The 11,031-nt window shown below is 38.1% G+C and overlaps 1 protein-coding gene across 2 annotated transcripts; it reads left to right on the forward strand.

The window, feature by feature from the left end:
* The first annotated feature begins 201 nt into the window (after positions 1 to 201).
* LOC131995176 (uncharacterized) lies at positions 202 to 9,343 on the forward strand. 2 transcript variants are annotated; one of them, XM_059363339.1, is made up of 3 exons: positions 202 to 467; positions 597 to 711; positions 8,151 to 9,343. In XM_059363339.1, the coding sequence occupies exons 2-3, from the start codon at positions 695 to 697 to the stop codon at positions 8,962 to 8,964; spliced, it is 831 nt and encodes a 276-aa protein (XP_059219322.1). In that variant the 5' UTR covers positions 202 to 467; positions 597 to 694; the 3' UTR covers positions 8,965 to 9,343. The 2 variants fall into 2 exon arrangements, with proteins under 2 accessions (XP_059219322.1, XP_059219321.1); XM_059363338.1 differs by having other exon boundaries at positions 610 to 711.
* Positions 9,344 to 11,031: the final 1,688 nt, after the last annotated feature.

Here is an 11,031-nt window from a genome sequence, read left to right on the forward strand (position 1 = left end):
TATTTTCCTTCGTTTTGTTCCCTCTCTTCATGATCAGCTGTTCGCCAACACCCCCCCACATCAACCAAAGAGAAAAACTTACTCCAACATCATTGTTTTAGCATAATCCATCAAAACGAAACTGTCGTACCATGCAATTCAAAAGAGAACATAGTTCTGTTAATTCTTTATTACTGTTGAACTGTGTTCAACAAAGTAGGTTAAGTTTAATAATAAGTTAATAATGAATTACTCTTATAATGAATGTGGATTTTTAAATTGAATTTAACGGTTAAAATATTAGCTAGTTTGCATCAATGGAAACCCTTGGCACAATCAACCTCACCAAAGGCTAGAGCTTTCGCTCAAATTGCCCAATAGTTTCCATCTTGAAATAATATTCCAATTCACCTTGCGCTGAATTAGCCCTTTTGCTATGTATGAAATACTTTGTCTCTTCACTTAAAAAGAAACCAGCTTACTCTACGGTAAGAACGAAGCTCTTTACGGAGACCAAAAAATAAACTTTGAATTGCATAAACCTAACTCTGGCTTTTTCTATTTTTTTTGTTCTATTTGCATGGGTTTACAATTGTGAGTTTCACACTAAAATACAGTCCACTATTGCAGAAAACCTCACAATTGTACATGGTCCTTTTCGAGCCTTTTACGAGGAAATTGACAGCTAATAAATAGAAGTTACTTATATTTGGAGATGAGCCAAAAACACAGGTACGTTAAGTTTGGATGAAAAAGAATAGTACGGTTTGGCAAACTCGGCAAAATATAAGTGTTATGGTAACCCCTTGAACGCTCATTTAATTGTTTTTTACGAAACGAGAAAATTAAAAAAAAAATCTGGATTACATATCCATGTGCATTTCTACGAATGTTACATCATAGCCTTGCTAAGGAAAGAGATACGAACCTAAAGAGCGTAATCAGCGTAATTTAGAATTTGGCGCATCATATCTGAATGTTTAGCAACATTTTTTTTAAATGCCCTCGTGCGGAAGCTCTTACATTTTCTCTTGGTAATTAGTGCATGTCCGTCTGGTTTGCTCTTTAAGAGGTTGACTGATTGCTTGATGTAGGAGTCACTGTTGGCAAGAGATCTTACTGTCGTCTCTTATTTTCATCGACACTGTTACTCTGGTTCAGATAACGTAACCGGTTTTTTGTTGTGACTGAGTTTAAATTGTTATTCCATCTATGCATAGTTATTTTGTTTTTGCGCTTTATCTATTACTTCCTCCTTCTATTCTTTCGCAGTTGAGCGAAGACCTTTGGGGGCGTTTATGAAGTAAATGTCAGTTGACAGCTTGGTTTGACGGTTATGGTCTCCACTGCACCCATCGTTTCACGTGTGAATGACAAGTATGCCAAAATTGATTTGTGGAGTTTTAATTTATTAATTAAGTGGAATGAGACAAAATTTTAAGACTATATGTCGCAACAGCTTAGAGAGGGAGAATTAATTTGAAAGTGAATGATAGTGAAGACTACACTAATGAGTGTAACTAGTGGCGATTGAATGAACAAGTGCATATACATAGGAGAGCGAGAGGATTGATGCATACAGTTTGGCAGCTTGCTTTGCCCATCGAATTCATGAGGAGGAAGTGTCAACAATTTTCTGTCCACGAAAATTAGGTATACCAAGCCAGCGAAAGAGATTTGGCTCCGTACCATAAGGTGGGTCAGAACTTTGAAGTACTAAATATTTTGCAAGAATTATGAATTTTAACTGTAAATAAATATTTGGATCTGGAATTATAAATGAACAAGTTATTTTATACGTAATTTTATCAAAGTTATATGTTGGTTTTCCATCTTATGCGAATTTATGAACCAGAGTATATCTAGAAGATTGGTATTAAATAGAGGAAGAGGATTGATGTTTCCTTGACCTTTGAGAGACGAAAGTGGAAGAGATTTTCTTGACTTAGAAGGAAGGCCTGATGAATTTCTTAAATACCTAGTGTCTCGAGATGAGTGCATTGAATTATACGTGAAATATTGGTTTCTTATGTGGCATTACCATAGAAGATTGGATTTGAAAACACATTCGGAGCGTGCTACCCGGTAGAAGAAACAGCGACAGCTATGTTCAATGTTAGATATGCGAACAGTGGAATGCTTAAATAGATTGTTCTATTTTACTAATAAACCTATTCTAGGTTTAAATTAAATACCTATATTTGGTTTGAGGCCAAATGATAGAAATGCATTTCTATGCGAATTCGTACGCCTATTAGTCTGTCGAGAAGAAACTGCTTTCAGGAACGTAGATTGGAAGCTAATTTTACACCTGCTGTGATCAAAACTTGACGGTTATATTAGATTTATTCGCTGAGAAAGCCGAGTAAGAGCTTTTTAAAGGAAGAGAAATTGTTTGGTATCTTTCTTTCAGAAGTTGTTTGGAATTAGGTTTTGAGGAATAGATACTCTGATTTTACCTGCTGCGAAAGTAAAAGGTAAAACGATTTATTTTTCTTGATATAGAAACCATTTCAGTGCCTTGTCGGATATTTGGTGGAAATTTTTTTTTATAATTTTGTTTGATTTTATGACCTTATATTAAGAGAAATGATTTTTTAGCTCATTTCTTTATTTCGCCAGTTCAAACTGCATTGAATACCCCTTTCCTGACTCGGGCTAGAATTTTTCTAGGATAGCACTACGCTTAGATACTTTTATACCCAGTCGGCTTTGATTGTATTAGGCGACATAATTTTGAAACGGATATAGCTGATTTAAGGTGGATATTGTATTGGATAATAAGAGGGATACTGGCCTGACACAAATACTGTTTACGCAGTATTTTTAGATAAAATCCCTTATTTGATAATTTGATCAACTATACGGTTGATATTTCTGTTATTGTGGGTAAAGGGAGACAAGATACTTAAGAGATGAATTCACAAAGATTCGTTTTCTTTTCGGACCAAGTGGTCACATTTTGCGCGGCATTCGCTGACATACCAATTCAAGATCATACGACCTCTAGTTTGGAAGTAGAGTTGGATGATTTAGAACGTCGATGGCGTCAATTGGTGCAGATATATGAGTCTGAGATGACGTCAGATGACCCGGCGTATACAAAAGAGATGAGGCAATCGACTCATTCAAAATTTTCTGTATCATGTAAAACCTACAAGGGATGTAAGGCACAGATATTGGATTTGCTTCAGATTGAAAGACAAAAGGCGACCAAGGTGCCTATCGGTTCGGAGACTGCTGGGGCATCTCCACTTGACACATCATTTTCGTTGAAGCTTCCACCGTGTGATACGGAGATCTTTTCTGGGGGATATGAAAAATGGCCAAGTTTTCGCGATATGTTCTCGGCTATTTACGATAAGCACCCAAAGCTATCTGCCGCTCAGAAATTGTTTCACCTTAGAGCTAAGACACGCGGAGAGGCCGGCCAAATAGTGAAACAATTCGCCCTTTCGGACGACAATTATAGATTGGCATGGAATGCGTTGGTACAGAGATATGAGAATAGACGAATTCTCATTAATAACCAATTGAGGAAGATTTTTGCCCTGGAGAATGTAGTTTCTGAGAAAAGCAAATCCTTACGGAATTTGCAATACACTATGAATAACTCGATTTCGATTTTGAGGACATATAACATTTCTGTTTTGGCATGGGATCCTATTTTGGTATATTGGGTGTCTTCGAAGCTGCCGGAGGAGACACTGACGGCATGGGAAAATTCCATTGATGACCATAAGGAGATGCCTTCATGGAACCGATTGAATGAATTTATATCGAAGAGACTGGACTTATTGGAGTCTATATCCGATATTCGCAGACCTGGGTCGAACTCGAACGCGGGGGTGCAACGGTCCCAAAATCATCATGTCAGTTCTGACGGTACATATCGCCAATGTAGAATCTGTGGTGAGGAGCATAGACTCAGAAAGTGTCCTCAATTCCAGGCTATGACAGTTTCCGAGCGGAGGAAATATGCTGAGCAGAACCAGGTGTGTTTTAATTGCTTGACACATGGACACAGTGTGAACAGCTGTCGTAGTAGTAGCCGATGTCAGGTTTGTCAGGCGACACACCACACCTTTTTGCATGCTGAATCGACTCAAAATTCTCGACGGTATCAAACCCGTTCTATGAGTTCTCAGGTTCAATCCCAGTCATTTCATCTTGATTCTAATCAGGACGGACCTCCGGCCGAGATAATGTCTCATTCGGGTCTCGATAATGACGTGCAGGTTAATTTGTCTCAGTCGGGGCATCGTACTGTACTTCCTACTGCATTAGTGGATATCGACCACTTGGGCCACCGGTTTACGGTACGTGCTTTTATTGACCAAGGCTCTCAGGAGACATTCTTGGCGAGTGGGGTCGTTGAGAGATTTTCAATCCCTACGATGAGATCAATTACAAGGATATCCGGCCTTGGCGGTACACCCCTTGAGAACTCTTCACGAGTATGTCGGATAAATCTCAGGTCTCGTAGATCCGACTTCTCATTACCGGCCACGGCTGTTGTGATTAGGAGTCTGAATCATTTTATGCCAACCGAACATACTAGGATCACTGATTGGAGTGATCTGGAATCTTTGGAGTTAGCGGATCCTTATTTTTATAAGCCGGCCCAAATAGACCTACTGATTGGCAGTGATATTCTGCCACAGATATTGAAACCAGGTATTCGCCGGAATATCTCGGGTGGACTCATGGCACAAGACTCTGAATTCGGATGGTTTGTGAGTGGTCCTCCAGAGGAGAGAATTGTGACTTCATTTGCGACGTGGACTTCAGATGTGTCTTTGGACGAGGCGGTGAGAAAGTTCTGGGAGACGGAAGAGATTCCTGAAAAAATTCAGAAATCTGATTCGGAACTATGGTGCGAGAAGTATTTTCGAGAAACGACAATACGTCGTGATGATGGACGGTATGTGGTTCGGTTGCCATTTAAACCTGGATTTCCAAGGGATGTTCACTTGGGTAGTTCCCGTAGGACGGCCTTGGGCCAATACTTCCGAATGGAGAAATCCTTGCGGAATTCATCCAATCTTGGTCACGAATATTCTGCCGTACTTAACGAGTATTTACAGCTCGATCACATGACCTTGACGGATTCTAGTGAGATTACCGATGGTGCGCGGTATTTTTCGTTCTACCTCCCACATCATGCCGTTATACGACAGGAAAGTAGATCTACAAAAATTCGAGTAGTCTTCAATGCTTCGAAGAAGACTACTAGTGGTTTTTCCTTGAATGATGTACTTTATACGGGTCCGGCACTACAAAATGATCTTATGAACGTCATTTTACGATGGCGGTTATTTAGATTTGTGTTTGGAGGAGATATCCAGAAAATGTATCGGCAAATACTTGTCGATGAAAGGGACCATCAATATCAGAGGATTTTATTCCGGGAGTCTGTTTCTGATACAGTTAAAGATTATGCTTTGAAGACGGTCACATTTGGAGTTAATTGCGCTCCATATTTGGCGATACGGACACTGCTGCAGCTAAGTGAGGACAACATTCAAAGTTATCCTGTGGCCGCAGCTATCCTTAAAGATCAGACATATGTTGATGACATACTGTCTGGTGGGCATAGTTTGGAGGAAGCAAGGACAGCGCTCTTCGAGCTGAAATATGTACTGGAGTCAGCGGGATTTCCGCTCAAAAAGATTATGGCAAATAATACGAAGTTGCTAGAAGGAATTCCAAAAGACGATCTTTTTGACGAAGATTTTTTGATGTTTGAAGATAGTAGTGAGACGAAAATTTTGGGAATACGATGGAACGCTATGACTGACGACTTTTTCTATAGCGTTTGCGCTATTGATCTGCCTCCGCGGAATATCACAAAGCGAACAATTCTGTCTTTGGTGGCGAAATTGTTTGACCCAGCTGGATGGTTATCACCAATCATTATTGTTGCCAAGATGCTATTACAACAGTTATGGATTGATGGTACCAGCTGGGACGAGGAAGTCAGGCCGCATTCGTTGGAGAGATGGGCATCATTCGTTCAGAATTTTTGTGATATCGCCGATTTCAGAATCCCTAGATGGGTACATTGCACTCAGAATGAGAATGTTGAACTACACGGTTTTTGCGATGCTTCTGAGAAGGCATATTGCGCCTGTGTTTACATAAAGACGTCGAATGGGGACAATGGAAACTCTTCATTCCTCTTGGTGGCCAAGAGCAAGGTGGCGCCTTTGAAGACAATTAGCCTACCGAGGCTTGAACTATGCGGTGCTGTTTTGTTGGCAAGGCTTATAAAGTCTATTGGCGAGAATTTAAAATTTAAAGACTGCCATATTTTTTTGTGGTCAGATTCGACCATTACGTTGTCGTGGTTAAGAAAACCCCCCTTCGAATGGAATACCTATGTCGCAAATAGGATTTCAAGGATCTTGGACAATGTTGGAAATGCTAGTTGGATGCATGTTCCAAGTGGTGACAACCCAGCGGATATTGGGTCTCGAGGATGTACGGCCGTGGAGTTGAGAAACAGACGACTCTGGTGGAACGGACCTGATTGGTTGCTGAAAGAACCAACGGAGTGGCCAGAACAGCCAACATTAGCTGAAGTTAATTGCGAAAGGAAAACTAAGGCATTTACCATACAGAGCGACCAAGAGGACATTTTGGAAAGGTTCTCTTCTTACAATAGGGCATTGCGCGTCTATTGTTACGTATTTCGGTTTGCACAGAGATGCCAGCGCAAACCATTGTTGGAAAACCGGAAGGACTACATCACCGCTGCTGAATTATTGTTTGTGAAGTACCGATTGGTAAAATTGGCACAGATTGCGTATTTCCCTTCTGAATATAGGGCCCTAGAGAATAACTTACCTATCAGTCAAAAAAGTAGGCTGCTGACACTAAATCCGTTTCGTGACGAAGAAGGACTTTTGAGAGTTAACGGCCGTTTATCTGATTCCAACTTAAGCTTCAATGAAAGGCATCCCATTATAATGCCGGAAAGGGCTAGACTTTGCAAACTCTTTATAGAATTTACCCATAGGGTTTTACTTCATGCGGAAAATAACCTGATGCTTCGAGCAATTCGACAAGAATTTTACGTTATACGGTTAAAAAATTCTGTCAAACAGTGCGTTAGAAATTGCAAGATTTGTACGATTTACAAACATAGGATTCATAATCAAATCATGGCCGCCTTACCCCCTGAGCGTTGCACGTTTTCTTTACCTTTTACCTATACGGGTATTGACTTTGCTGGGCCGTTTGATGTCAAAACATCTCGATTGAGAAATTCAAAGATACAGAAAGGATACGCCGCCATATTCGTTTGTTTTTCAACACGCGCTATTCATTTAGAATCATGTTCGGAACTGACATCAGAGGCCTTCCTTGCAACCTTTGACAGGTTTGTTGGACGGAGAGGACTACCTGCTAAAGTATTTTCGGACAACGGAACCAATTTCGTTGGGGCCAGCCGGGCGCTACAAAGAGAGTATCGCCAGTTTCTTCAGAAGTCCGAAGAACATATTGTGAATAAATTTGGCTTACATGGGTTCACTTGGAATTTTATTCCGCCCCACGCACCCCACATGGGGGGGTTGTGGGAAGCCGGAGTAAAGAGTATGAAATCTCATATGAGGAAGACTGCTGGAAATATCAAATTTACGTTTGAGGAATTTACGACCCTACTGGTACGCATTGAAAGTGTCCTTAACTCCCGGCCACTTTCTCCAATAAGCGAAGATCCCTCTGAGCTCATTCCGCTGACGCCTGGGCATTTATTAAAAGGAGCACCATTAGTTGCTGTTCCGGAATGTTATTCAGACAATTTGTCGCTCATCAACCGTTGGCAAAAATTAAAGATCTTACAGATCCATTTTGCTAAACGATGGAAAAACGAGTACATCTCGGATATGCAAAGGCGGTATAAGTGGAAAACAGCTCAGGCTAATTTGAAGAAGGACGATTTCGTCGTAGTGAAAGATGATCTTTTGCCGCCAACAGAATGGCGACTAGGAAGGGTTGAAAGAGTTTTTATGGGTTCTGATTCCAGGGTTCGAGTAGCAGAAATCCGGACTCAAAATGGACTCGTCACTCGACCATTAACCAAGCTTTGTATTTTGCCAGTTGCCTGATTTATAAAGCCGTATTGTCTCTTTTCTTTTCAAACTTAACCCTAATTTCCTCAACAGCCAAGCCAAATGTCGAGTATGTTCAAGTCAACATCATCTGAGATTGTGTCCTGATTTTAATCGAATGTCAGTAGCAGCACGATGGGAAGCTGTCAAAAGCCGTGGCTATTGTTTTAATTGCCTTTGCCTATCACATACTCGGGAATGGTGTCGCTCTCGTAATAAATGTGAAGTATGTAACAAAGCGCACCACACTAAGCTTCATACCGACAAAATACAACAACAGTCAGAGGAAAACCGAAGTAAAAATCTGTCCAACCCGGTCACACAATGTAAGAACTCCATGTCGAAAAAGGAACAGGGGACTAGAAAACCAGTCCAAGAAAGACTAGGCAAAAAATTACCTACCAATGTTTTTATGCCAACCGCTTTGGCCAAAATTATTACAACAGAGGGACCCCAAAAGGCAAGATTATTGATAAGCTCCGGTCAAGTACAAACACTCATTGCAAAGTCGCTTGTACATCGTTTAAGTCTTCCAACAACTATAGCCGACGATAAAGAGTTCTGTATTGTGTATCTTCTGTCATACCACGACCATACGACCAAATTGCAGGTGCGCGGTTTAGTTAAAAACCACCTATCAATTACTATGCCACCAACATCCTCCGATAAAAAATTCCAAAGCATATATGGCCACATAATCGACTTAGCCGATCCTCACTTTTATAATCCCAAGGATGTCGAAATAATTATTGGTAGCGACTTGGTGGCCTCCGTTCTACGGGCTGGTCTTATACAGACTTCAAAGAATATGCCAGTATTACAAAGCACCATTTTCGGTTGGGTGGTTTCAGGAGCTTGTACTCTCTAATTTTGCACTGCGGCAAGAGGTGGCGCCATGTTGAACTGTGTTCAACAAAGTAGGTTAAGTTTAATAATAAGTTAATAATGAATTACTCTTATAATGAATGTGGATTTTTAAATTGAATTTAACGGTTAAAATATTAGCTAGTTTGCATCAATGGAAACCCTTGGCACAATCAACCTCACCAAAGGCTAGAGCTTTCGCTCAAATTGCCCAATAGTTTCCATCTTGAAATAATATTCCAATTCACCTTGCGCTGAATTAGCCCTTTTGCTATGTATGAAATACTTTGTCTCTTCACTTAAAAAGAAACCAGCTTACTCTACGGTAAGAACGAAGCTCTTTACGGAGACCAAAAAATAAACTTTGAATTGCATAAACCTAACTCTGGCTTTTTCTATTTTTTTTGTTCTATTTGCATGGGTTTACAATTGTGAGTTTCACACTAAAATACAGTCCACTATTGCAGAAAACCTCACAATTGTACAATTACTCTCTTCACAAACATTGATAAGAGAAAAATAGAAAAAAAAATGTACAAAGAATGAAAAAGAATACTCTTATGAGATTATTAAAAATAAGTGTTATACATTTAATTTCAACAATAAGAGAAAAGAAAAAAAAAAAATAATAATAATAATAAAGAAAGATAACAAAAGTTGTTGTTTATTGCTTAACTCTAAACCTGACTTACCCCTGTTGTAACAGCGCTGTTGTACCCAGGAGAGTATATAAGAAAAAAATCGTAATCTTCGATCTGTTTAGCTTTTTTTTTCTTAGTTTCGTCGAACATTAAGGTAGGGAATATAAACTATGTTTGACATATATTTCAAATTAATATATATGTCTATATATATTTTCTTATATAATTATTTAAATATAATTTATACTCGTTATAAGTAGAAAATTTTAAATTCCTGCATGCATTTATTGACAAAATTTTATATATATTTTTTTTTTCTTTTTGTATAAATGATTTTTTTTTTGTTTTTTTTTTTTCTTATTTATTATCTTTATTTTTCAATTATCATAATTATTCTTTTTAATAGCAAAAAAAAAATATTTTTTTTTTTTTTTTTATAATTTGGAGAGACAAAAAACTCTGATTTTACATTGGCAGCTTTAAATCATTGCATGGCTCCGAATGCTTAGCTCGCTCTCACTCTGAATAGAAAATTACTTGGCTCTTCGTTTTGGATGATTGGACATATGTGTACCCGTGTGTACTAAAAATGCGAAGTCGTCATAGAGGGTACCAGTTTAAACCGTTAAATATATTGTGATTCTGGAGCAAATGCCTTCTTCTTGATAGTTTTATGTATTTCTGGCAATGAGGCACGAATTGATTCCAAAAACAAAAACAATCACAATTTGGAATCTATAAAGTTGTTGTTGTATATTGACATTTTTAGGTACTTTGGAATTTTATTGTCGTGTTGGATGTTTGGTGGTTTTATCACATTTGTTATAATTTCTGATTTTTATCAATCTTATTGTTGTTTGTTCGAGTTTACAATTTATAACATAATTTCTGATTTTTTTTTTTTTCCATTTTTTTTCACAAAGTTTTATCTCTTTTTTTTTTTTTTTTTTTTTAGTATTAATAGAAAATATTTTTCACAAATTTTTTTATGTTTATACGTGTTTCTTTTTTTTGTTATTTTTGTACAACAAAAAAAAAACGTGTTGAAATTATTAAAGTACTTAGATTTCTTTTCAAATTTTTTTTTTTTTTGTTATTTTTCTTTCATTTTTAACTATGAGTTTCAAGGTGACACAACTTGATCGATTCACGATCGCTAAGCCAAAAAAAAACAAAAAAAAATCATCTCGGAAGTTTCCTTAGCTAATTCTCTTCTCCTTCTTCTTCTCACTGAACAATAACTATTATCTTAAATCAACATTGTTGTATTCAACATTCTTTGTCATCGTTTGACCGTTAAATTTAATTTAATATTTAATTATTCCTGCATGCAACATATTTATTAGACCACTCAATGCCCTTGCCGAATTTGGTCCTAATATGATTATATTTGGATAAAGCTGTTATGCATAAATAATGAATTTTTCACC

The sequence above is a fragment of the Stomoxys calcitrans genome, chromosome 2 (assembly GCF_963082655.1).
Source record: "Stomoxys calcitrans chromosome 2, idStoCalc2.1, whole genome shotgun sequence".
Taxonomy (NCBI): Eukaryota; Metazoa; Arthropoda; class Insecta; order Diptera; family Muscidae; genus Stomoxys; species Stomoxys calcitrans.